The sequence below is a fragment of the Pinus tabuliformis genome, chromosome 3_2 (genome assembly GCF_031772625.1).
Source record: "Pinus tabuliformis cultivar Carrire ecotype Pingquan chromosome 3_2, CPIR1, whole genome shotgun sequence".
In the NCBI taxonomy this organism is placed as follows: Eukaryota; Viridiplantae; Streptophyta; class Pinopsida; order Pinales; family Pinaceae; genus Pinus; species Pinus tabuliformis.
This window is the reverse complement of record NC_142302.1, coordinates 566705451-566732936: the sequence shown is the minus strand read 5'-3', so window position 1 is coordinate 566732936 and position 27486 is coordinate 566705451. Positions and strand designations below refer to the sequence as shown.

The 27486-nt window shown below is 35.8% G+C and overlaps 1 protein-coding gene and 1 pseudogene across 1 annotated transcript; one reads left to right on the top strand and one right to left on the bottom strand.

Moving 5' to 3' along the window:
- Positions 1-805: 805 nt before the first annotated feature.
- LOC149181774 (uncharacterized) lies at positions 806-4095 on the bottom strand. Its single transcript, XM_089414319.1, has 4 exons — positions 2419-4095; positions 1628-1788; positions 1080-1420; positions 806-849 (listed from the first exon to the last, which is right to left on the bottom strand). The coding sequence occupies exons 1-4, from the start codon at positions 4093-4095 to the stop codon at positions 806-808; spliced, it is 2223 nt and encodes a 740-aa protein (XP_089270445.1).
- Positions 4096-5147: 1052 nt separating this feature from the next.
- Positions 5148-27486, top strand: part of LOC149181773 (organic cation/carnitine transporter 4-like) — a 40314-nt pseudogene continuing 17975 nt past the window's right edge.

The window sequence follows — 27486 nt, the reverse complement described above, 5'->3', positions numbered from 1 at the left end:
CACTTCTCTCCGGTCGAGAATGGTCAGTGGTTCGACCAGAACCTCGCCTTCCGGCTCGACCTGCAAACAGAATGGATTTAGTTATTTTTCAGTTTATAAACAATGCTTATCCATAATAACCAGATTACTTCTTACCCGCACATTCTGCCATTGAATCACATGTTTAGGATCGTAAACGTATTGCTTTAATACGGATACGTGAAACACATTGTGAATCTTAATATGACTTGGTAGGGCAAGTTGATAGGCGACCGGTCCTACTTTGGCCAAGATCTGGAAAGGCCCAAAGTAACGAGGTGCTAGCTTGGCACATCCCCTCCACTGCAAGGTACTCCTTCTTGGTTGGATCCTCACAAATACATGATCCCCAACCTGGAATTCCTTAAATCTTCTTTTTCGATCAGCGAAACTTTTCTGCCTGTCTTGAGCGGCTTTCAAGTTAGCACGCACCCTTTTCACTGTATTCTCCATTTCCTGTAACATATCAGGACCAATTCGCAACCTGTCTTCCGGTCCACCCCAGCTTGCGGGTGTGCAGCACTTCCGCCCATACATAACCTCAAAAGGACTCATCTGAGTTGAGGAATGGTACCCATTGTTGTATGCGAATTCGACTAAGTGGAGATAGTCCTCCCATTGAGTTGGCTTCATCAAAACACATGCTCTCAGCATGTCTTCCACAACTTGATTTACTTGTTCTGTTTGGCCATCAGTTTGGGGATGATAAGCTGTACTAAAATTCAGCTGTGTTCCCAGTTCCGCAAACAGTGTCCTCCAAAAGGTTGATGTAAACTTGACGTCCTGATCAGAGATAATCACTTTCGGCAGCCCATGTAATTTGAACACATGCTGCATGAAAATATGGGCAATTTGTACAGCCTTATATGTCGATTGCACAGGTATGAAGTGTGCTGCCTTACTCAACTTATCCACCACCACCATAATGGAATCATTATTCTTCTTGGTCTTGGGCAGTCCCGTTATAAAATCCATGGATATAGTCTCCCACTTCCATTCTGGAATGGGTAGAGGTTGTAACAGTCCTGCTGGGTGCATGTGTTCCGCCTTAATTTGCTGACATTCTAGACAGCGTGCTAGATACTCAGTTATCTCTTGCTTCATTTTTGGCCAGTAGTATTCTTTGCGGAGTGTGGTAACCATTTTCTGGTAGCCCGGGTGTCCCGCATAATGGCTGGTATGAAACTCATCTAAAATCAGCTTCTTAATGCTGTCTTCATTGGGCACATACAGCTTATTATTAAAGCACAACATATCAGCATCATCTAGTTTGTACCCTTGTAGTAATTCCTTATTAGATTGCTGCTGTAATTTCTGTTTGATGTGCTGATAAACAGCATCTTGTTCAGCCGCTATTTTTATCTTTTCCAATAAGGTACTTTGCCACTCACTAACTGAAATCCTGCACACGCATTGCACCTTCCGACTTAATGCATCCGCTACTCGGTTCTCCTTACCCTTTAGATGCTTAATTTCAAAGTCGAACCCACTTAAGAAGTCAGCCCAGCGAGCTTGTCTTGTATTTAAGGTGGGTTGACTGAAGTAGTTCGTTAAACTGTGGTGGTCTGTTAATAACAGAAATTTTCTGCCCACAAGGTAATGTCGCCACATTTTCAGGGCATGAATGACAGCAGCCAGCTCCATGTCATAAGCAGAGTATTTCTGCTCATGCTCTTTCAACTTTCTAGATTCGTAAGCAATGACTCTTCCTTCCTGCATCAGCACTCCTCCCACACCTTCCTTGCTTGCGTCCGTGCAGACTACATAATCCTTGTTAGGATCAGCGATACTTAATATAGGTGCAGTAGTAAGTAAGTGCTTGAGCTGCTCAAAGCTCTTTTGGCACGCTGAGGTCCACTTAAATGTTTTTCCTTTCTTTTGCAAAGAGGTGATTGGGTATGCTACTCTCGAAAAGCCTTCGACAAATCTTCTATAATACCCTGCTAACCCCATAAAGGACCTAATGTCTGCCACGTCCTTTGGAATAGGCCACTCCATTATAGTTCTAATCTTCTCAGGATCCACAGCGATGCCCTCTTTAGTGATCACGTGGCCCAAATATTGTATCTCCTCCTTGTAAAAATCGCATTTGCTGAACTTTGCATATAATTGATGTTCCCACAAAGTTTGCAACACCAATTTAAGGTGTTCCTCATGCTCCTTCCTTGATTTGCTGTAAATCAGAATGTCATCTATGAATATCAGCACAAATTTGTCTAAAAACCGCTGAAACACCTTGTTCATCAAACACATGAAAGTGGCGGGTGCATTTGTCAGCCCAAAAGGTAGCACCACGAACTCATAGTGCCCATACCGCGTTTTGAAGGCGGTCTTAGCGATATCCTCCTCTTTTATTCTGATCTGATGGTAACCAGATCGCAGATCAATTTTTAAAAATACCGTTGCCCCCTTCACCTGATCAAAGAGCTCGTCGATTCTAGGCAAAGGATATTTGTTTTTGATTGTAAGCTTATTTAGCTGGCGATAATCAATGCACATCCGTAAAGTTCCATATTTCTTTTTGACGAACAACACTGGGGCTCCCCAAGGCGACACGCTGGGACGGATGTAATTTTTATCTAACAGTTCTTGTAGCTGCATCTTTAATTCTGTCAGTTCTGGCACACTCATACGATAGGGTGCCCGTGATACAGGTGCTGCCCCTGTAATTAGCTCAATAGTGAAATCCACATCCTGTTTTGGTGGTAATCCCGGCACTTCCTCGGGAAAAACATCTGCAAACTCCTGCACTATCGGCATGTTACCCAGCATGGCAGTTGTGTCTTTCTGATTTGTGTATCCCACTTGGATAGCGTAGATTTGACATTTCTTCTTGATGCACTTAGCTAACTGGGTAGCTGTAATAGGTCGAATCTGCACAGGGTGTCTAATTCCTTGCAATTCCTGCTGGTCTCCCAGGTCATCCTTATAATATATGGTCTTGGTCTTGCAGTTAACCAAGGACCAGTGTTTCTCCAGCCAGTCCATCCCAATCAAAATATCATAGGAGCCCAACGGTAATACATTCAAATCTGCCACTATTGGCTGCCCTGCTAAGGTTAAGGCACAATTATTCACCTTGGCCAAGACTCGTCTCTTGGCTCCTGTAGCTAGTTGGACCAGCCACGGATTTTTGAATTTTTCAGCCTGCAGTTTACACTGTTCTACTACATTCGGACTAATATAACTTAAGGTAGCCCCTGGGTCTATAAGAACAGCTAAGGACAGGTTTGAGATTTTACCTTCGAATTCAATCATAGATGGCTGGTACTCCGCCTGACGGTCCTCCAGCGCCGCATTGATTCTGGGCACACTACGGGCCACGTCCCCAACCGTTGAAGCCTCATGTATCTGAGATATCTGGTCTGTTCCTTTCCTCTGCGGGCAGTTTTTAACATAGTGGGGTCCTCCACAACCCCAGCATTGCACTGGTGGTGTGGTCATCCCTTCATCAGCTGATCTAACAGACTGCTCATTTGCCTTAGATTCGCTCATTGGTCTGGACCGGGGCGCGTTCCTTGCAGCAGGTCTGCTACTCAGTCCTTTACCGGCACTCTTATTCCCACTGCTGCGACTTCCTTTGCTGCTTCCAACCACCCGACCACTTCTTTTCTCATTCCATCTCTTGATGGAAGTGTCCCCCTTCTGTTTACTCTGCTGGTAACAGATTCTCGCCTTATGGATGGCTTCATCCATGGTTCTAGGATTATCGAATTCAATCCTTTCCCTTATGTATGAAGGTAGGCTGCTCACAAACCTCTGAACCTTGGCTTTTTCTTCCTTGATGTAAGGTACATAGCGTAGCAGCGAGGTAAAACGATTAATGAACTCGTCCATGGTCTGCTGTCCCAGTCTTAAGTCGTGAAATTCTCTTGCCTTCTCATCATAGAAGCGTTCTGTCAGGTACCTCTCCTTGAAATACTTCTGGAATTTCTCCCATGTAATAGTTCGTTCGCTGACCCCTTTGACTATCTTGATTTCTTCCCACCACAAGGTTGCCTTGCCTTGTAATTGGAAGATTGCCAATCTTGCTTTCAGGTTGTGGTCGTACTCATACAACTGAAAATACTTGTTCATATTGATCAACCAGGCTTCAGCAGCTTCCTCTTGCTCACCATCAAAATGTGGAGGTTTAATCTTTCAGAATTCTCCCTGCAATTCCACTTTCTTACGTTTTGATGTTTGCTGTTGAGGTGCATTATCAGAGTGATCCTCCTTGTCTTGGAAGTTTTCAGGTTCCATTTGATGATCTTGTTCTTCTGTTACCCTTTGCTGTTCTGCACTGGGGTTGGACAGGGGTGGGTTTTGCCTGTTTGACAGGCTTTTCAGAATCTTTTCCTGTTCAACTGTTAGACGTACGTTGTCCTCTCGCAGCCGTGCCATTTCATTCTTCAATTCCCGGACGGCTTCCAGGATTGCCAGATTAGTACTCCGTGACTCTGCATCCAATTGCACCCACAGTTCTGCATTTTCTTGAGGGTTACTGCCGGGTTCTTGCATTTTGTCTCCTTTCTGGTTTTAACTGTTGATTTGTTGCAATTCTGTATATCAGTGCAAATAAACAGAACACAGTTAAGTACATTGTTAGCTTGCATGAGTTGCTTGGTGTACCCTTCTGCATACTGGTATGTTCTACTTGAGGCCACAGCGTTGAAACTGGGCTCTGATACCACTTGTCACGACCCTAGCCATATATTCAATTTTTTTTTGGTTATACATACCAACTTGCCTAAACATAATGCTCATATGATTTTTTTCCAATCATGATGACCATAACCATATCAATCTATATGATTAAAGTGCACTTTACCTTCAATTTTCCTATGATTAAAAACGTTTGCATAAAGCATAAGCAATTGTCAACCATAAACATTGTTAAACATATACATAAGTCGGGGTGTATTAACATATATATATCTATGCCAAAGTTTACGGTTATGCATGATTAATATACCTTTCAATACACCCACCTCACCGAATTAACATAACCCATACCTTGGTTTATTCTACCTATGACAATCTGCTCGAGATATTTACAATGGTTAATGGTGTGGACTTGATATCCCGCCACAGAGCCTGTTGACAACTCATCCTACCATAAACGCGGCAGTACGTCCGGGGCAGGTGGCATGACCTGGTTTCACCAGCCACGTGATGCTTTGGGATTGCGGACTTCGGTTTTATCACCACAGGCTCCCGCCTTACTTCGACGGTCCAGATTAAGTTTGGTGATCGGAGGGTTGTCAATTGTCAAGGGTTTTACTAAGACTTTTTTGAGTGAAATTCAGTTTATCATTTTCTTCATTTGGTGCCGCGGTCTTTGCGGATCTGGTTCGATGTTCCTTCCACAGTTCGACACCAGCTCCCTTGTGCCTCCAGACTGTAACCCTCCAGGGTTTGTCTTCCCGTTCAGCATCGAGTCCTCGCAGGTAATTTTCATTGACAATCCTTGGGTTAAGTTTTAGGTTTTGTTAACCTGGAGTAATGCATACAGTTCTCATAGTTTCATTGTCGGGTTTGTAGCTGCAACCTTCTACGCTGCAGATCCATCTATGGCTTTCTCTCCAGCGGCGCATCTCACCGGCTTAACACAGGTATGCTATGACCTTCGTACCCTGCCCTTGTTTATAGTGATTAGAGGTTTCAGACAAGAGTTGTTACATATGATTGGGTATGAATATTTATTGTTTCAACACGGATTCCTTGCTCCCATTGTCGGTTAATCCCGGTGGGAAACCCCTACAGATGCCTTCGCTGCATACGATGGAGAATCCTCTCTTGCGAGAGTTATGCTTGGAGGCCGTCTCCGGTTCTGTTATGTATGTTCAATCTTGTGCTATTAATTACCAGGCCATCCTGTAACAACTTGATATTGATTGTATGGTCCAAATACTCGTTGGGTTTTCAGATCAGAACCCGTCTTAGTTTTATGGGGCTTGATCCCCTTTTTGAATGTAATGATATATATATATATATTTGAATTCGAAAGTGCTCTGTTGAAGCTAGCAGTAATTGCCACAGTAGATAGACATTAAGCTCTCGGGCATTCCTGTGTTTTAATGGAATTTTCATTGTTGTTTGCCGCTTTTGCAAATAGATATGTGGTTATATTTCGCTATGGCTTGCTAGCTCACCCGCGGCCTCCGCCTCGGGGGTACGGGGTTATGTTAACAGTTTTAGTTCATGCTTCTGTAACTTCTAAAGTTGTATATTATTATTCCTCATAATATGTTTGGCGGCTATTCCGCGTCTGAGCGCTCATGCATAACTTTTTTACAGTTCATCTGTTTGATATGAGGGTTGTATTTTATATGTGCATGCATGGTTTTCACAGTTCATGTGCTAAATTCAAGGGTTGGTAGTTTTATTTGCATGCATCCCCTCTCGGCCATACTAGGAATAATGAATACGAGGGTCTGTCATTTTATTCGCATGCATCGCCTCTCTGCCATACTAGGAATAATGAATACGAGGGTCTGTCATTTTATTCGCATGCATCGCCTCTCGGCCATACTAGGAATAATGAATACGAGGGTCTGTCATTTTATTCGCATGCATCGCCTCTCGGCCATCCTAGGAATAATGCCCCTCATCGTGCTTGCACAGGTTCTCTGCTGTGATTAAATCATCTCTATTACAGTTATTTACTTCCGCTCTCGGGTTGGCTAAAATGTTTTCATTTTTCTGGCTACATGCAATGTAACGTAGTTTAATACCACTGTCTCGCCTGTACAACATCACACAGTGCTTTCCTTGTTTGTATCCATCGGTGCATGGTTACGACCTTGTCACAGATTCCTTGTTTTATAAGTACGCCTGTTTAATAACACTCTCTACACAGAGTCATTCAGTAGTTTTGCACAGGTTAATGTCTGGTTGAGTTATTGACTACTCCATTAACTAACAGTTTTCTACCTCAAGGTCACATGGTAAAATCTTTTAACAGTATCTAGGAAAAACAACAGTCCTTTACCATTCAAATTACTGTAACTTTAATGCATGTTCATTTTCCTATCAGGGACTTACCAGTTTGGAACCGTACCTGATTTCCTCTGTCAGGAATGGTTTTATTCAAACAAAGGTCACCTGCTTAATTTCTGCTCTCCTCCCAGCCAATGAGATCCATCCTTCGGATGGTGTTCTCCCCCCGAGCAATCCTGCAGGCCTCCAGCCCTCAACAGGAACAGTGCACTCCTGGTGCCAGGTTATCTGGTCCTCACCAGACCTAACCTCCTTGCCCCCCCCTTGGAGCAAGATTTGTTTTCTTTTCTTTTTCCTCTGTCTGTCCTCACAGCACAGAATCCCCCAAGTTAGGGTTTTTTTTTTCCCTTTTGAAGGGTAGTTCCATCAGTTATCACACTGATCCTTTTCTTTAAGATTCACCTCTTAGAGGCTGCCAGCAATTCTAAGAAAATATTTAAATTAAATTATTTAATCAGAATTAGTTTGCCACAGTTTTGTTTAAAACATAATAACAACTGTATTCGTCTTTTACCACAGTAACTTTCAAATTTACATAAATCTGGGGTCATTACATCTCCCCCTCCTGAGATTGGACATCGTCCCGATGTCTATCACCTGTAAACAGGTTTGGATAAGCCTCTCTAAGGAGTTCCTCATCTTCCCAAGTGGCCTCCTCTGGTCCATAGTGCTGCCACTGCACTTTAGCTTGGGAAATAACTCGTTTATTTGATTCTCCTTTTATTGACGGGAATTAGCACTGGCGGCGTTGGGCTGTCGTCTTGGCATGTCGACTTTGTATTTATTTTCCCTCGGCATAGCTCTGCTTCCAGCTCTCTCCTACTTTTCTGGCGGCTGGAGATAGTCGCTTTGATTTCTTCGGCCTTGTATTCTCTCAGAAATGGTATGAATCAAATTTTATTTAATTTAAGTATTTATGTTCATCTCTACTCTAGTTTGCTGAACTAATTCCATTTCATTGCCTTGTAAAATGTTTGGTGCTATTAGAATGAAGGGCGGGCTGACGTTGCAGGGAAATGAATGAAAGAGGTAGTTGACATTGCTACTGTTCAAAGCGTACCTCGCTAAAGAAATGGAATCCCAATTTCACGTATGTAGAGATGGCCATGTTTAAACATGGTGCTTTAGCAATTTTTAAGGCTCTGCTTCCTCCTCCTCAATAATTTTTATTACATTTAATATTTACTTCCTTGCGCCAATCCCCTGTGTACACGTCTTTGGCTTTAGATTAACCAATTTATCACTTACGAATTCAAGCACCATTGGGATTAGGTTTTTAATGACTTCCCACAGCTTTGTATTTGGGTTTAATGTTTTGTGTATTAGTTTAGTTTGTGGTTTTCTTCTATAACCTTTTTTTTTTATTAGTTTAACCAATAGTGCATCGACCATGGATTTATAATTTTTTTTTTTTTTTTTATTAGTTTAACCAATAGTGCATCGACCATGGATTTAAGCCTCTGTTTCTTCCTCAATAATTTTATTCTTCTACATCAGCCATGGATTTAAACCTCTCTTTCATCCACAATAATTTCTATTACCCTTGTGCATCAGCCATGGATATAAGCTTCCATTTCCTCCGTAGTAATTTCTATTTTCCTTTTGATGTGTGCTAAGCCTTTATTTCCTCCTCGGTAATTTCTATTTCCCTCGTGCCGTGTGCATGATTTAGGCCTCTGTTTCCTTCTTAATAATATCTATTATCCTTGTGCCGTCTTGTGTATCTTCCATGGATATAAGGCAGAGGCTGTGACTCTTTCTTATCAGTGAATCACCGGCTTCTTCAACTTTTAAATTAATAATAATCCAATCATGCTCAGCTCTTTCGCGTCAACTCGCAATTCTCAGTTATATATGTAATATAGGTTTTCAAATTAATAATACGTACTACTGTGTGAGTTGCTCTTTATTTATCTATCATTGGTTTATTCAATTAAAAATAATCGAAATCAACTCAGCTCTTTCGCGTCAATTGGGATTCTCCGTTATATACTAAAATCAATTTCAATACGTAATACTATGTGAGTTACTTTTTATTTATCTATCATTGGTTTATTAATTCATAAAATGAGTTAGTGTGTTGCATTGAAGCATTATGATTAAATGAGTTAATGTGTTGCATCGAAGCATTATGATAAAATGAGTAATGTGTTGCATTATGATAAAATGTTCTTCCTTGTTGTCTCAACAAGAGCATATCTTTTTGTGGTGTTTTCACAATTAGTTGTTAGCATCTTTAGATGCATTTTTTCTTTTCTTCTTTTAGGTTCTTTTTTATTATTGTGTGGTTTTCCTCAGAAGATATGCTCTTTTTTCAAAACAAGAGCAAAATATTTTGTTCTTTGAAATAGAAGAAATTATATTTCGTGCTTAGCCCTTCATCTATGCTCAATGGGAAATTCAAAACAAGTGAAAACTAACAAATAAGATCCACCTTAGTATGTCTTACATTATGCTACTAATTTTAATTTTTAGTTGTTTGAAATTGCCACAAAAGTAATAAAAAAAATCACCTTAGCATGTCTTACATTATGGTACTTATTTTAATTTTTATTGGCCTGAAGAGTAGAAATTTTCACCACAAAATACTTAACTTAGTTTTCATGAAAATTTAGCAATACTAGAAATGGTTACATATTCAGCACTTTGGCTATGCATGATGGAAAATTCAAAACTAAGAAAAACAGATATCTAGGTATGCGTTACTTATGGTACCACTTTTAATTTTCATTGTGTTTCAAACAACCCAGAGGAGTAGTAGATTTTAGTAAAATATATTTGAGTTAGTCTTCGTGAACTTAATATATTTTGGAACTTTTTTAGATTGTCACACCCTTTTTTTATTAACCTTCAAACTTGGTATTCGAAATGAAGTTTATTTACAGTTCTAGGGATAGAGAAGGAAAAATGTATCTCTTACCTTTCTGAATTTCTTTACTGCGAATATTGTTTGACTATATCATACCAATTTTTATTTATTTTGTTGAGGTTAGGTTTTTTTGTATCATTAGTTGCTAATGAGTAGATATTTGTGAATCCATTTTCTAGAAAGTATTAGGGAATTAATTAATTCACTAGAAATATGATAACTCTAAATATTGAGAGTGATAACATTATTTGAATTTGTATATATATGTTTGTGATTTTGCAAATGTTTTATGTATTTATGTTTGATATTTTGAATTAAAATTGTCTAAGCTTGTGTTTACTTGAATTGCATGTAACATTATTTGAATTTGTATATATATGTTTGTGGTTTTGCAAATGTTTTATGTATTTATGTTTGATATTTTGAATTCAAATTGTGTAAGCTTGTGTTTACTTGAATTATATGTATATTTCACTTGTTTTGACGGTGTGTTTAGTTGAAGTGTGTGTTTGCTCGTTTGAAATTGCTTATATATGAGTGGTTTTGACAATGATTATTTTCTTTTGTATTTGGACACGAAATTGTATATTCTGTGTTTGCTTATTTAAACTTGTATTTTGTATGTTTATTTTATTGAAACTGCATATATACGTGAATGGTTGTATGAATGTTTATTTACAAATATCTTTATGTAATTTGATCTCAAATCCAACTACATTAGGGTTGATAAACAATATTCAGTTACATTTCTAAAAGCCCTTAGTAAGTTTATTTCCTAGAAAAGTAAAATGGACAAGAATCCTACTCCAGTAATAAATAGAATTTTTTTATGAAAAACACAAATTAAGTATGAGTTTTAAATACAAATTTAATTATCAGTTTTGAGATGTTCATGATTTGTTTTGGCTTGGCTCTGTCAAATATATCGAGAGGTGAGTGTTTTGATGTTCATTTGAGTTTGCTAGCCATTTCATTTATATGGCTACACTAATTCCCATATTCTTATATATCAAGGAGGACACTCCTCATTGTAAAGATTCGCACGCACACAATTTTCCACTTGCCCTTTTTAAAACTTATTAAAATTGGTTTTTATAAATTTGTCAAGACACTTACCCTAAATACATATTGCTTTGCAATTTTAAATAAAAAATAATATTAATATACAATAAATTTCATATAACAAGTATTAAATAAAATAAAAAACAAATAACATAATATATCCATCAAACTCTTCAATCCTAAAGCCTTTCAACACACTACTACAAACATCCCAAAAATAAATAAAATTTTAAAATAAAAATTAAATGAACACTCAATTATAAAGTGCAAATAAATAAATAAGAAATATAAATTGAAACCGTGTTGACAAGATGTGTGTTTGATATTTCCCTTCGGAAAAAGCATGGCAAAAAAATGAACCTCACAAGAAAAGAATTGGCCCAACGTGGATGGAAAAAGCATGAACCTGACAGCAAAAACATATACTTGACATCTTTTTTCAAAAATAGAAAGCACAAGAATAGAAATTTAAAAAAACCAAAAGCATCAACCCATCCTTTTCAAAAAAGGTGAAAAGTAAGAATTGAAATTTAAAAAGCCAATAAATAATGAACTCTCAATTCAAAAATGGACGGGAGAATTCAGACGATGGCAGCTCAAGCATTTTGTGCTCTACAGTCTCGCATGGACTCTGGAGGTCTTTCATACAATGGTCATGATTTTTGCAGACTATGAGCCCAACTGGCACTGCAACATAGAGAAACCCTTTGACGATTTCCTTCCCATGAAGCATGGGTTCGAATCCTGTAGTTCCACGGGATCTGTGTGTTCCATGGATCGGGCGTCATGGGGCTGGGACGGAGGGAGCGGAGTTTCAATGATTTCTGAATGGGTCTCGTTTGTCATCAGAAATATAAAGTTGGGGTTCTGCAGTCCGCGTTTTTCATCGAGTGCTTGATCGGTAATTTTGATAATTTTACCTCTGAAGCTTCATATGCATTTTGCTGCTGCTAGATCTTTAAGAATTTACAGTTATTGGATCTTGATGTTTATTTACTGATGCGGGTGTAGGGATATTTGGGAAATTGTCGGATTCTTTGCTGGGAGGGAAGGGAGTGCTGAGTTTGGTCTGTATTTGCAACACCATCCTCAGTTTCTTGATGGCCTTCTCGCCCAATTTCTGGGTTTATTTGATTCTCCGTTTATTGAAGGGAATTAGCATTGGCGGCGTTCGACTATCGTCCTTCGTTTTGGCAACTGAACCTGTCGGGCCGTGTAAGAGAGGACGAATTCACATGTTGACTTTGTATTTCTTTTCCCTCGGCATAGCTCTGCTTCCAGCTCTCTCCTACTTTTCTGGTAGCTAGAGATATCTGTACATAGTCGCTTCGATTCCTTCGGCCTTGTATTGCCTTTTCATTCTGCCATTTGTATCAGAGTCCCCCCGATGGTACCTCGTCAAGGGCGGGCTGGAAGATGCCATGAAAGTCATGAGATCGATTGCGGCCAAGAACAGAAATCTCTGTCGGCAGGAGTATCGTTGGCATTGGACAGGGACGAGCACACTCCTGCAGAGCCTGAGGAACCATCGGGAAGCCTCGTGGACGTATTCAAGTCGCCCGTGACGTGTATGAGGATGGTTTTAATAGGGTTCATCTGATTTGTATGTGGTGTAGGGTATTATGATTCGTATGTGGTGCAGGGTATTATGGATTAAGCCTGAACATGGTAAATCTGAGTACTAATTTATATGTGTGTGTTTTCCTCAATGCAATCATAGAAATACGTACCTACGCCCTCATGGCAGCTATGCTCGACAAATTCGGAAGAAGGGCGATGCTCGTCTCCACCATGTTGTTGAGCGGACTGGCTTGTCTGTTGGGAAGCTTTATGTCGACGGTACTCAATGTTTAGGGTTCGAATCTCGATCCAACACTGGTCACATGGGATTCTTCACTGGCGTGCAGTTAGCGAGTGGAGTCGTCAGAATATTCGGTATGCCGGGGGCGTATAACTTGATATTTATATACACATGCGATCTGCTTTCGACAGTAGTCCTTAATGCAACTCTAGGTTTAATTCAATTCTATTTAATTTCATTTCAGTGTCTATTATGTTCACCTTTGCGAGAGCTAATTCCATTTCATAACCTTGTGTTTCTGTTGGGTGCATTGTAAAAATGAAGGGCTGGTGTTGCAGGGAAATAAATGAACGAAGAAAATAAGTGGTTGTTGTTCCAAGCCTAGTCTATCTAGCTAAAGAAACAAAATCGAATGAAATCCCAATTCCAGGTATTTGTGTCTTTTTTATTAGTTTAAACTAGGCACTTTAGCCATTTTTATTTTGAATTTAAGGCTGTAGTTCCTCCTCAATAAATCCTATTTTTTTTTCATTGCTTCAATTAGCCGTTGCACGCATGTCTTATGCTCTAGCTTGAACAGTGTATCTTTTCCCCTAGGAATTCAAGCATCACTGGCTCTGTATTATTTGGATTTGATTAGTTTGTAATTTCCCTGTATAACACCTCTTTTTATTTATTAGTTTGGCCCATGGTCGTGTCTTGTGTTCTTTGCTCCTTTAACCTGTGGTTTGGTTGTTGTTTTTTCCCGTTTTGGTATAACTTGTTAGTTGTGTATTGTTTTAAGCATCAGCCACGGATTTAAGGCTTTATTTTCCTCAATAATTTTACCCTTATGTCGAGTGCACATGCATGGATTTAAGGATCTTATCCTCAATAATTGTACCCTTTTGTCGACTGTATTAGACATGGATTTAAGGCTCTATTTCCTATTCAATAATTTTATGAGCCATGGATTTAAGCCTTTGTTTCCTCCTCAGATGTGTCCACCATACCACCTCTATTAAATGGAATGAATTTTTCATTTAAGGCTCTATTTCCTCTTTAGTTATATTACCCGGTATGAATTTAATGCTCTTTTTCCTCCTTTACGAGCCATGGATGTGTCCACCATACCAATGAATTTTTCATTTAATGCTTTGTTTCCTCCTCCATAATTTTAACCATATCATTTCTATCCACCTTTGTAAGCATGTCTCTCGATTCAGATTCAGCTTAACTACTCAAACTCATTAATGGAACCAACTTCCCACTTCTATCATCTTGCGGCTAGCCTTCCTTTCTTTTGACACGTTTATTAAACTTAATAATACATACATATAGCTATGTTCTGTGAGTTACTCTTTTTTTCTTATCATCACTGGTTTATTCAACTTTTACATTAATAATAATCCAATCCAGCTCAGCTCTTTCGCATCAATTGGGAGTTCTCTGTTATATATGTATAGCCATTTTTAGCTTCAATCCCCTGGAATCAGTTACATTACAACCTTCCCCTTCTTTGGGGATTCAATGCCCCCCTCCAAGTCTGGTCTAGTATTAGCTAGTCCCTCTATCATTCCTACTGTTTTTTCCCAGGATAGTTTAAGCCACATAATGGCCCTCTAGATCTGTTGTTTTATATTTTTCACATAGCTGCTAGAAAAGCCTCTCATACATTTTAAAATTCAAATTAATTATATCATTACATATAATCGTAATTCATAATATATATTTTATTCAAATTATGTTTATTATTTTTTGGATTATTTCATTAATAACAATATTTGTTTATTTATTTATGACGTGAAAATTATTGCATGGTTGTTTCTAGGAATGACTCATAAATCACGGTTATAGCAAATACATTTACGAAAAGTGCGAGGGAATGTAAGTTTAATGTATGTTTATTTCGTATATGCGATATAAATTATTATTAATTATATAAAAAAGAATTGATAATTTTGTTTTCATTATCTATATATGCGATATAAATTATTATTATTATTTTTTATAAAGAAAGAAATTGATAATTTTTTTTTCATTATTTATATATGCCATATAAATGATTATTACTTTTATATGAAAAAATAAACTGATAATTTTTTATATATCTCGTTAAAAATATACATTTTTCTCTAATATTTATGTGGTATTCCATGTAGATTTATTTACACTAAGGACTTCACCTTCTAGTTTTTCTAATATTTATGTGGTTTTGCATGCAGATTTATTTACATAAAGGACTTTACCTTCTAGTTTTGCAGAAAGGGTTTTGGCCAAAGTAAATATTGGTATAGTTATATATTATTCTCTTCTCAAATATTGTAAGAAAATTATGCACACAATTATTAATAAGGTTACTTTTTATGGAAGAGGTTAAAAATACCCCTTCCAAGTGCTCAAGGAGGATGGGGCCCCATTCTTCTTTGACTAGTGTAGTATTTCTTGTCTGTGTTGATTGATTTTCTTTAAACTCATATGCATCACAGAACAATTTTTTAAGATACATTTATTTTATAGCATTTATATTTGAAGCATGTCATGTTACAATTCAATGATCATCCATTCATATTATAACACTTATCACAATTGCATTTAAGCCAAAACACACTTACATTTAAAAAAGTTTAAAAGCTTTTACACAAATACACATTATAAAATCTTCCACAGTGCATTGAAAAACACTAAATATCTTTCTAATTAACAAGCCTTTCTAATTAACAAGCCCTTCATATTGGAATTTTTTTTTTGCCCTTTTCTATTCAGTTTTCATTGCCTTTTAAAGCTTTTTATTCATTGCCTTTTAAAGATTTTTATATTGTATTAGTTTATATATTTATATAATTAGATAAGATTATACACATATAATTTAGCTTGTTACATTGGTTAAATTCTGAATGGTAGGATACATATTTACATATTTGAAATTGTATATATATGGTTGTGGTTTTCAAAATGTGTATTTGTGTTGATATTTTGAATTCAAATTTTGTACCATCTTTTTTTGTTCATTTGAAATTGTGTAAAATTGTGTTTAGTTGAATTGCATGTATATGTGAGTGGTTTTGACAGTTTGTTTATTTGTGTGTTTGCTTGTTTGAAATTGCTTATATATGAGCGGTTTTGACAATGATTATTTTCTTCTGTATGTATATTGTGTGTTTGCTTATTTGAACTTGTATTTTATATGTTTATTTTATTGAAATTGCATATATACATGAATGATTGTATGAATGTTTATTTATGAATATTTGTATGTAATTTGAAATTTTAATCATGTGTTTGTTGTACTGAATTATGAATTTGAATGTTTATGTATAATGTAGATTTTAATTTGTATATTATGCGTTTACTTTACTTTTATTGACTTCAAATTCTATGTTGTGTGTTTAGTTGAATTTTTATATTGCATGTTTGTTTATCTCAACATGTACTTTGTATGTTTCTTTATTTGAAATTAGATATGTGTGTGTGTGTGTATGTGAGTGAGTTCTTATTTATGAATATTTGTATTAGAGGTGACTTGAAATGGTGATAGTGTGTTTGTTGTATAGAATTGTGATTGCAATTAATTTTATAGCGTAAATATTGTGTAGTAGGTTTTATATTTTGGGTTTGCTTATTTAATGTTGTAATGGCATGTTTGAGTGTTTGTTTTTGTATTGACATGAAATTGTGTAATGTGTATTTCCTTATTTGGAATTGTATATTATGTGTTTTTCTATTTGAATTTGTATTTTCTGTTTGATATTTAAAAGTTAAAAATTGTATATTTTCTTATTTAAATTTGTATTCTAGGTGTTGTTTGAAATTGCATATACATGTTTCAAACTGTTTTTGTCAAATGTTTGTATGTGTAGGTAGTTTTCTCATTGTTTGTGAATCTATGTGTTTAAATTTTATATTCCATTGCATTTGAAACTGTATATTGTATCTTTTCTTATTTTAAATTGATTAAGCATGTTTACAGAATGTTTTGTCAATGAATGCTTATGTTTCTTATGTTGATTTGTATTAGCCATGAATTTTATTATAAAATTGTATGTGTGTATTTTATATAGATTTAATTAAGCCTTATATTTTTATTGTATAATATTTTAATGTTTATTTATTATATTGAGTTTTAATTATAATGAGATTTGTATTTTTTCTTCTTCTTTTTTTAATTGTATTTTCATTTGCCATTTAAAGGTTAATAAGTTAATTCCAACATTTGAAACAAAACATAAATTTTTTGATCACATAATATTTTAAGATTAAACAAAAATCATAATTAGTAACTATTTTTTAGTAAATATTACTACCACACCAATAATAACGTGATTAATGCAAAATTTTATCATAATTTATTTTCGTTAATGTTGATAAATTAATATGTTCAAAAAAAATATCCATTAACATCTTTAAGGGTTTAACATATTAAATCAATATATTAAATCATCTCTCCATGTTGATATGTAAAAGAGCCCATATCAACAATGCAAAGTTTTTGGGGAATTTAAGTTTACACCTTCACGTGGTTGACCCTATTAGTAGAGATTATGATCTCGAAGCAAGGAGGAGCTTTTTAAATTGTCAATGCAAATTATCATAACACATATTTAAAAATAAATATATTTAACTATTTTAAAATATAACATTTCAAACAAATGAACACAAGTCAATCACTACATTATTATATGAGAAAATATTAATTCAATCAAATCTTTTCATGAATAAATTGACCTATTAATATTAGGTCTCATTGTTTCTCTTGGGAAATTTCATATGTTGAGCTAAGGCAAGATGGAAAATATGATTCGTCCGAAAAGAGAAACTTGAGGGAACCTATTAGATCAGTGCCTATGCTAGTATCTAAACTGATCAACTCAGTGTAAGTCTTCTTGTGCGTTAGCGTTTTTCTAGTCTAGTAGAGAAGGGAAAAGGGGAGAATCTTAACCACTTTTCAACATGTTAACAATGGAAGTTAACATGTTGAGGCATCAATGTTTCATAGCGATTCTCACCTAATTATTAGACCCTTATGCTAAGATATGTTATTTACATGTGTAGACTACATATTCATGATATGTTTAATGGAATTCTTGTTATGGTTAGTAGGGGTCTAGTCAAGATCATATTGAATTGATTACATTTATATTGTCATTTCCTTGTTACTTTATTGTTCTAAAGATGTGATTCAATTTTGGGCAGTGACTTGGGCTACGGGCTCAAAAAAGTGGCTCAAATATCAGGGATGCTTGCAAAACACTAAAAACATAGTCCCTGTGAGAGTGTTCAGAGGTCCCTGGACTCTACCATGCCCACAACATGAGAGCCAGAGGTCATGTAGTCCAAAATTTCAGTGGAACCGTGGTGTTAGTTGGCAAAAAGGTTGGGTTGGTTCCTGAGGGTCCTAATGCTGATGTTGGATGTATGTATGGTGTGTTTCTATTGGTTCCACTTTCTTAGCATGACTTAGGAGGTCAAACAATATCATAGTGGTCTCTCGTCGCATATTTAGCCTGACTGATCGGTTACTTGGGTAGATACGGGAGGAGGGTGTTAGACTTCCCCACATTCTTGTGGATGGCATCCTTCATAGTAAGTTTGATGGTTATATATAACGATTTCAATCTTTCCTTGACTACATTACATAACTATAAAATTTAGATAGCGAAATTCAATATTTGAAGGCAATTCGTCACCTTCTGGAACAAATTTCTAAAGACTTTAATGTAAATATCCATTATATATATTGATAATAATATGAAATATGACAATGTATTTTTAGGAGGGGCTAGATAAATAATAACGATAATCTAATTTTAAGGTCATGGTCAAGACTGGACACCTGATTGATGTGCAAGATCACCTTGTTTGTGTGACAAAGGGTTTCTCTTCATGTAGCGATTTCATTGCTAAAATCTATTGTGGTGTACATACCCCCCCTCCAGATTTGAACATGTGGCCTCACATGAAGAAACACATGTTCTTAATCATTAGGCACAATCAATCTACACCCAACCCCCCACCTTTTGCTAGAAATCTTGCAATTGGGTGGGTTAGAAATATGACTACAAAAATACTATAGAAGAACTACAAGGATTGCAAGGTTTAAGAATGTAACAAAATGATTTTTAAAATGTTATAAAACTCTTAGAGTTTAAGGTTTAGGGATTAGGGTTTACGGTTTAGGGTTTAGAGATTACATTTTGTGTTTAGGGCTTCTGGTTTACAATTTAGGGTTTAGGGTTTGGGGTTTAGATTTTAGGGGTTAGGGTTTAGGGTTTATAACATGTTGGTAAATTATGTTAATAAACAGTTAAATGAAAACTACAAAACACTTTTTAAAATGTTATAAAATGCTTGGATTTTAGGTTTTAGGGTTTAGGGTTTGGGGTTTAGGGTTTAATGTTTAGGGTTTAGGGTTTAGTTTTTCGTGTTTAGCATTTAGGGTTTAGGGATTATAAGACTTTAGTAAATTATTTTAGTAAAAAGTTAAATAAAAGTTTCAAAATTCTTTTTTAAATGTTATAAAATGCTTAGGGTTTAGGGTTTAGGGTTTGGGATTTAGGGACTACGGTTTAGGGTTTAGGTTTTAGGGTATGAGGTTTGGGTTTTGGGGTTTAGTGTTTAGGTTTTAGATTGTATAACACTTTAGTAAATTCTTTTAATAAACACTTAAATAAAAGTTACAAAATGATTTTTAAAATGTTATAAAATGTTAGGGTTTAGGCTTTAGACTTTAGGATCTAGGGTTGGTGTTTCAGGTTTTGGATTTAGGGTTTATGTTAATAACACTTTAGTAAATGATTTTAATAAAAAAAAAATAAAACTTACATAACAATTTTTAAAATGTTATAAAATTCATATGGTTTACAGTTTAGTGTGTACGGTTTAGGCTTTGGGGTTTAGGGTGTCGGGTTTAGGGTTTATATCACTTTAGTAGATTCGTTTAATAAAAACTTAAACAAAAGTTACATAACTCTTTTTAAAATGTTGTAATATGCTTAGTGTTTAGGGTTTATAACTATTACAAATAAATTTTAACATGTTATGAAATGCTTAGGGTTTAAGGTTTACAGTTTAGGGTTTATAACACTTCAGTAAATTTTTTTAATAAACACATAAATAAAAGTTAGAAAATTCCCTTTAAAATGTTATAAAATACATAGGTTTTAGGGTTTAGAGTTTATAACACTTTAATAAATTCTTTTAATAAACACTTAAATAAAAGTTACAAAGCACTTTTTAAAAGGTTATAAAATGCTTAGTGTTTACAGTTTATGTTTGGGGGTTTGATGTTTAGGGTTTAGAATTTAGGTTTTAAAATCTTATAAAATAGTTAGGGTCTAGGGTTTAGGGTTTGTAACACTTTAGTAAATCATTTATATAATTTACTAAAACTGGAGTTGGCACCAATTTTGGAGGTCTACCAGAATTTTCGCCAAGTTAATATGGAATTAATTAATTTTAAAATGTGCTTAATTAACCACTAAACGTGATTAACACAAACTGCGGTTTTACTAACTGTTAACTTTGGTGGCGTTCTTGGAGGTAGACACATGCAATGGCATAATGCTAATGGTTATGGTTTATGTGGCACATTTTATGGTGACTGTTGAATACATATAACCGTAACCACCAACAGAGCATTTAGATGGGAGGGTCAGCCTGCGGACTGGCCCTCCTAACCCCCAACTTTCATTACATTAAACTTGAAATAGGTGCAATAAACCTAACGATTAAGTTGTAATCCGGTGGTGTAATGGAAATGTGTTGTGGCTGTTCGGTACAGGTCCCGTGTTTGACCCCCTGGTGTGCCAAAAAAAATTTTGCACTGCGCATTCAGCTGACCTCTCGGGAGGGACATGTGGCGAATTCCAAGCTTGCCACTTGTCCCCTCCTCATTGGTCCTCCATTAACCAAACAAATCATGCCACATCACCACATTTGATAACCAACCAAAATATGACACTTGTCGAAGCCTAATTGGATTGTTGACCAATGTTGACCTTGCACAATCACTTGCCATGTCAACGAACTATTGACTATGCATTTTTCTTTTAATTTCTTTTGTTTGGAAAAGTGGACAGAATGCGATATCTTCCTCATACGAACTCAATTTTCAGTGAAATGAGTTGCGTTCAGATCCTTTTTCCGAGATGGGCACGATCATTGAGGTTTTGAGCCATTATGAGAACTTTTATTTTTTAGCTAAATATTGAGCACTTGATTAAGATTCAAGGGTGGTAGCCAAGGATGTGTGGAGCAAAAAAGAGGAGGAAAAATAGATTAGCACCACCACTAGGAATTTCTCAAAAATGAGCTTAAACCCAAGGGGTGTACAATTTTGGAGTAGGATCAATGGCATCAAGAAGTAGCATAGCAACAAGGGTGGTGGGCCTTACGTTGTTGGGAATCACTAGACATGACTGTTTATTTTGAGGCCTTACATTCGAGGCCCATGTTTCATTTTAAGATCAAATGCTTCCCATAACCATAGTTGCTTCTCCCAACCTTTAGAGGCCAACATCTCTCCCATTCATGCTTATTTTATTATTTTCTTCAAATCAATGTGTTGGTTTCCTCCACTAAATTATACCTTTAGATTATAATGCATATATGAAAAAGGATTTTGCTTTTCTTCAGCATGGAATCCATGAGTTCGATATGAGGTTAGATGATATGAAAATCGTAGTGAATATAGGGTTTGGTAACTTGGGATGGAGGAAAGAAAGGCCAAATCATGACGAAGAATATTAGTATCAGTGTTATGGCAGACAAGCTGCTTGTAATGGGGTCTAGAATTATAACAAATGTAATCCCCATTAAATGGCAGTAACCAAATGGAAGAGAGAAAATTGGAACATGAACAAGGATAATCTCGTTCCACTGACATTTGAAATTTCATCTTATGGGTATTTGCAAGCCAATCACCATAAAACTAGATCTATTACTAGCTCACTCATATGGACATCACAACGCATGTAGAATATAATATTGTTCATTTGTTTAACTTAGAATTGGTGAGTGTTGAAAATGGCTGTTGTTGATCTGAAAGGTTTTCCAAATGAAATAGGAAATTACATAGTCCAATAAGATATTATGAAAGATTTCCAACGGTATATGGAACTCCCTCTAATTCCATAGGAATGAGGAGATATCAAATATTTTTCAATATGACCCAACTGATTAGGTACTCTATCTTCGAAGGTTAATTTTCTCCAAATACCTAGCTCAAATGGGAGCATAAGATATATGGTTAGAAATTTGTTTCCAAGACCTTTCCAATTATATATGGCACTCTTTATAACTCCTCAAAGTTGAGGATAAATGAATTTTTTGATACTCACTATATGTTATGCCAGTTGAACAAGTCATCCCAACTAGTGGACAAGTCAACCCTAACCCAAAATCTAAACACAAATAAATAGGTGTGAAAATGAGCTTCTCTAACCACTCGACTCAATAATTTAGTTCTAGTTTTAGTAGAGTCAGGGAGAAGGTCTGAAGTTCATACCTCATGAACTAAGAAGAAGTGAAGTGCATCTGTGTTGAAGTAGTTTTCTATGGAAGGTCTTTGGCAAATATTTTGAAGGATTTTTGGATTTTTCCTTGGGGAGGAATTTTTGTATGTTTGATTTATGTTTTTCAGGGATGAATACTTTCATTTCGAAAGCCGAGTTTAAGGGGATGAGTTATGTGGTTTGAAGGCCAAGTTTCAAAGGACATGCTCTCATGTTTGAAGGCCATGTTTTAGGGATGAGTTATGTCTTTGAATATCTAGCTCAGGCTTGATTTGAAGTCCATGTCCTGGTTTATTGAAGGTTGAGTTAATGTTGGAGCCAACAATTACTATAAGTTGGTGCTTACAAAGGATTGATGTCTTCACAAGAGAATGCAATAAATTAAATATTGTTGTCCCTCTTACCTCCTTGAAGATTAAGGAAAATAAGTAGTATAGATTCTTATAAATTTTATAATTGGCCACAATCATCTTCTCACTTCTTTCTAACAAATATCAATCTTTTACGATCTCAAGAAAATGTTTCATTGTATTGAACTTGGGCTTGAACTTTGTTAAAGGTATCTAACCTCTCAACCTCAAGAGTACTTGTCTTCCTATTTGTAGTTTTGACCATGATATGGATTTTTATCTCTCAGACACAAAACCAAGTGAAGAGTTGATTCATTTTAGATGTTATAATAACCTAAGCAACAACCATCCTCTACTTGCTTGCTAGAAAGATTAAACATCACCAAGAAAGATGTATACCATTGTGTCAAATATTTTCCCTCACATTATCAATGGTGTATGAGCTCTCCAACTCAAAATAATGGTTTTTCTACTCCAAATCTCAGTAAATCTTTGTATCCCACCTGTAAGATGAGGTAGAAAATAAGCCATAAAATGATTTTGTAAATTGAATCAATTAAAGCCCATCCACAGTCAATAATGTTATAACTCTCTACATTTAGAGTTATAGTATTTCCAGTGAATTAATTAATTCCCTAACTATTTCTAGAAAATGTCTTCACAAATATCTACTTGTTAGCAACTAATGATACAGAACAAAACTAACCTCAAAAAAAATGGTATGATATAGTCAATATATATATATATATATATATATATATATATATATAATATATATATATATATATATATATATATTTATATATATATATATATATATTGGTGTGATATAGTCACAATAGTGGCAATGAAGAAATTGAGAAAACTAAGAGATGCCATTTCCTTCTTTATCCCTAGAACTATAAATAAACTGCATTTTGAATACCGGGTTTAATGAACATCAATGTCTACAACGACCATTGAGTACCAAACTAGTTTGCATGAATATTAAATAGGAACATGCAATAAACTTAATTCAATCTGATTTTAATTTAAGCACATGTAATGTTCATGGTGAAATGCATACTTTGATAAAATTTTAAGAAAATTAAGCATAAAAAAATATTTTTTGACTGGGCTAACTATAACAATGGAAGAATAGAAGAAATGTAAATACTAAATAATAATTCCTAGAAATATATATCTGACTTGTTGTTGACACAAATTGGTTTAAAAGATTCCCATCCACGTAAGCCCCTCATATGCTGTTAGATCTCAAATCCAACTACATTGGGGTTGAGTTGACACAAATTGGTTTAAAAAATTCCCATCCACCCAACCCCCTAATATGTCCCTCATATGTCGTTAGATCTAAAATCCAACTACATTAGGGTTGATAAACAATATTCAGCTACGTTTCTAAAAGCTCTTAGTAAGTTTATTTCCTAGAAAAGTAAAAATGGACAAGAATCCTACTTCAGTAATAAATAGAAAAACTTTATGGAAGACACAAATTAATTATGAGTTTTAAATACAAATTTAATTACGAGCTTTGAGATGTTCATGATTTTTTTTTTGGCTTGGCTATGTGAAATATATCGAGAGGTGAGTGTTTTGATGTTCATTTGAGTTTGCTAGCCATTTCATTTATATGGCTACACTAATTCCTATATTCTTATATATCAAGGAGAACACTCCTCATTGTAAAGATTCGCACGCACACAATTTTCCACTTGCCCTTTTTAAAACTTATTAAAATCGGTTTTGCAAATTCGTCAAGACACTTACCCTAAATACATATGGCTTTGCAATTTTAAATAAAAAATAATATTAATATCCAATAAATTTCATATAACAAGTGTTAAATAAAATAAAAAACAAATAACATAATATATTCATCAAACACTTCGATCCTAAAGCCTTTCAACACCCTACTACAAACCTCCCAAAAAAAATTAAATGAACACTGAATTATAAACTTCAAATAAATAAAAACAATATATAAATTGAAGCGGAAAAGATGTGCCTTTGATATTTCCGGGGAAAAAGCATAGCAACAAAATGAACCTCACAACAAAAGAATCGGCCCAACGTGGACGGAAAAAGCATGAACCTGACAGCAAAAACATTTTACGTGGCATCTGTTTTCAGAAACAATTAGAAAGCACAAGAATGGAAACAAAAAACATTTACGTGACATCTTTTTTCAAATAGAATGCACAAGAATAAAAATTTAAAAAAAGAAAACAGCATCAACCCATCCTTTTCCAAAAGGAGAAGGGCATATTGTCTGATTCTTCGGTCGGAGGGAATTGAGTGCTGAGGTTGGTTTGCAACGCCATCCTCGGTTTCTTGACGGCCTTCTCGCTCAATTTCTGGGTTTATTTGATTCTCCGTTTATTGACGGGAATTAGCACTCGCGGCGTGGGCTGTCGTCATTCGTTTTGGCAACTGAACCCGTCGGGCCGTCTAAGAGAGAACGAGTTGGCATGTGGACTTTGTATTTCTTTTCCCTCGGCATAGCTCTGCTTCCAGCTCTCTCCTACTTTTCTGGCGGCTGGAGATAGTCGCTTTGATTCCTTCGGCCTTGTATTCTCTCAGAAATGGTATGAATCAAATTTTATTTAATTTTAGTATTTATGTTCATTTCTACTCTAGTCTGCTGAACTAATTCCATTTCATTGCCTTATAAATTGTTTGGTGCTATTAGAATGAAGGAAGGGCTGTTGCAGGGAAATGAATGAAAGAAGTAGTTGACATTGCTACTGTTCAAAGCGTAGTGACTAAAGAAATGAAATGGAATCCCAATTTCAGGTATGTAGAGATGGCCCTGTTTAAACATGGTGCTTTAGCAATTTTTATATTGAATTTAAGGCTCCTCAATAATTTTAATTACGTTTAATATTTCCTTCCTTGCGCCAATCCCCCTGTGTACACGTCTTTGGCTCTAGCTTAACCAATTTATCCCTTACGAATTCAAGCACCATTGGGACTAGGTTTTTAATGACTTCCCACAGCTTTGTATTTGGGTTTAATGCTTTGTGTATTAGTTTAGTTTGTGGTTTTCTTCTATAACCTTTTTTTCTAATTATTTTAACCGAAAGTGCATCGACCATGGATTTAAGCTTCTGTTTCTTCCTCAATAATTTTATTATTCTACATCAGCCATGGATTTACGCCTCTCTTTCCTCCACAATAATTTCTATTACCCTTGTGCATCAGCCATGGATTTAAGCCTCCATTTCCTCCTTAGTAATTTCTGTTTCGCTTTTTTTGCTGTGTGCATCACCCATGGATTTAAGCTTTTATTTCCTCCTCAGTAATTTCTATTTCCCTCGTGCCGTGTGCATCAGCCATGGATCATGGATTTAGGCCTCTGTTTCCTTCTTAATAATATCTATTATCCTTGTGCCGTCGTGTGCGTCTTCCATGGATTTAAGGCAGAGGCTCTGACTCTTTCTTATCAGTGATCATCACTGGTTTCTTCAACTTTTAAATTAATAATAATCCAATCATGCTCAGCTCTTTCGCGTCAACTCGCAATTCTCAGTTATATATGTAATATAGGTTTTCAGATTAATAATACATACTGCTGCACTGTGAGTTGCTCTTTCTTTATCTATCACCGGTTTATTTAGCTTTTAAATTAAAAATAATCGAAATCAACTCAGCTCTTTCGCGTCAATTGGAATTCTCCGTTATATATAGCCATCTTTCACTCCAATCCTCTAAAATCAATTTCAATACGTACTACTATGTGAGTTGCTCTTTATTTATCTATCATTGGTTTATTCAAAATTTTTATTAAAAATAATCGAAATCAACTCACCTCTTTCGCGTGAATTGGAATTCTCCGTTATATATAGCCATCTTTCACTTCAATCCTCTAAAATTAATTTCGTGTCAATTAGGAATTCTCCGTTATATATAGCCCTCTTTCGCTTCAATCCTCCCGAATCAGTTACATTACATTAAAACTCAGCTCTTTCGCGCAAATTGGAAATTCTCTGTTCTGTATAGCCCTAGCCCTCTTTCGCTTCAATCCTCCGAATCAGTTACATTACATTTGCCTTCTTTGGGATTCAATTCAACGCCCCCATCAAGTCCCGCAGCTTTATCTTCCTCCTCCAGTGTTAGCTAGTCCGGGTAGATTTGAAACGGCGGCCCTCTACCATTCGTACAGGCTTTTCCGGGAGATAGTTAAAGCCAGATAAAATGATATTTATCTCTCTTACTTTTACTTCCACACATTCGCTGGAGAAACCTATCGTGCGTTTTATTATGTGTATTTTTTTTCTTATATTTATATGTTATATATTTATATGCTATATTGTAAGTTTGTTTATGCAAATGACTCAGAAATAACTGCCTCGCATTTTTTTCCTTATATTTATATGTTATATTGTAGGTTTGTTCTTGCAAATGGTTCAGATATAACTGTTTTACATATGTTTTAGGAAACGTGTGAAGAAAGGCAAAATTTGTTTTCATTTTTTAAATATATAATTTAGAAAGGATTATTATTTTTATATAAAAAAGAAATTGATAAAAAAATTATATTTTATTAAAAATATGGCTTTTTCTCTAATATCTATATGTGGTATTGCATGAAGATCTAGAGAGAGAGGAGGAGGGAGAATGAGAGAGGGTTTGAGAGAGAGAGAAGGGGGGAGAGGGAGAGAGTGGGGAGGATAAGGAGAGGGAGAGGGAGAGGCACATAGAGAGATATGTTGGTGCAGAGAGGGGGAGTGGGAGCATGAAGGGGAGAGATCGAGGGAGAGGGTGGGTGAGAGGGAGCGAGAGAGAGACAGTGAGAGGAGGAGAGAGTGCGAGAGGGAGAGGGGGAGCAAGAGAGGAAGATAGCGGGATAGGGAGAGAGAGAGGAGAGGGAGGATGAGGCAAGGGAAGGAGAGGGTGATGGCCAGAGGGAGAGGG

What these genes read in the sequence shown, in the direction of transcription:
- LOC149181774 (XM_089414319.1), bottom strand. Translation starts at nt 4,095, where the DNA reads ATGAACAAGTATTTTCAGTTGTATGAGTACGACCACAACCTGAAAGCA. An exon ending in ATCAGGTGAAGGGGGCAACG is followed by an intron (nt 1,789 to 2,418) that starts GTATTTTTAAAA and finishes GATCCTAACAAG; the next exon opens with GATTATGTAGTCTGCACGGA. An exon ending in GTCATTCATGCCCTGAAAAT is followed by an intron (nt 1,421 to 1,627) that starts GTGGCGACATTA and finishes ATGCGTGTGCAG; the next exon opens with GATTTCAGTTAGTGAGTGGC.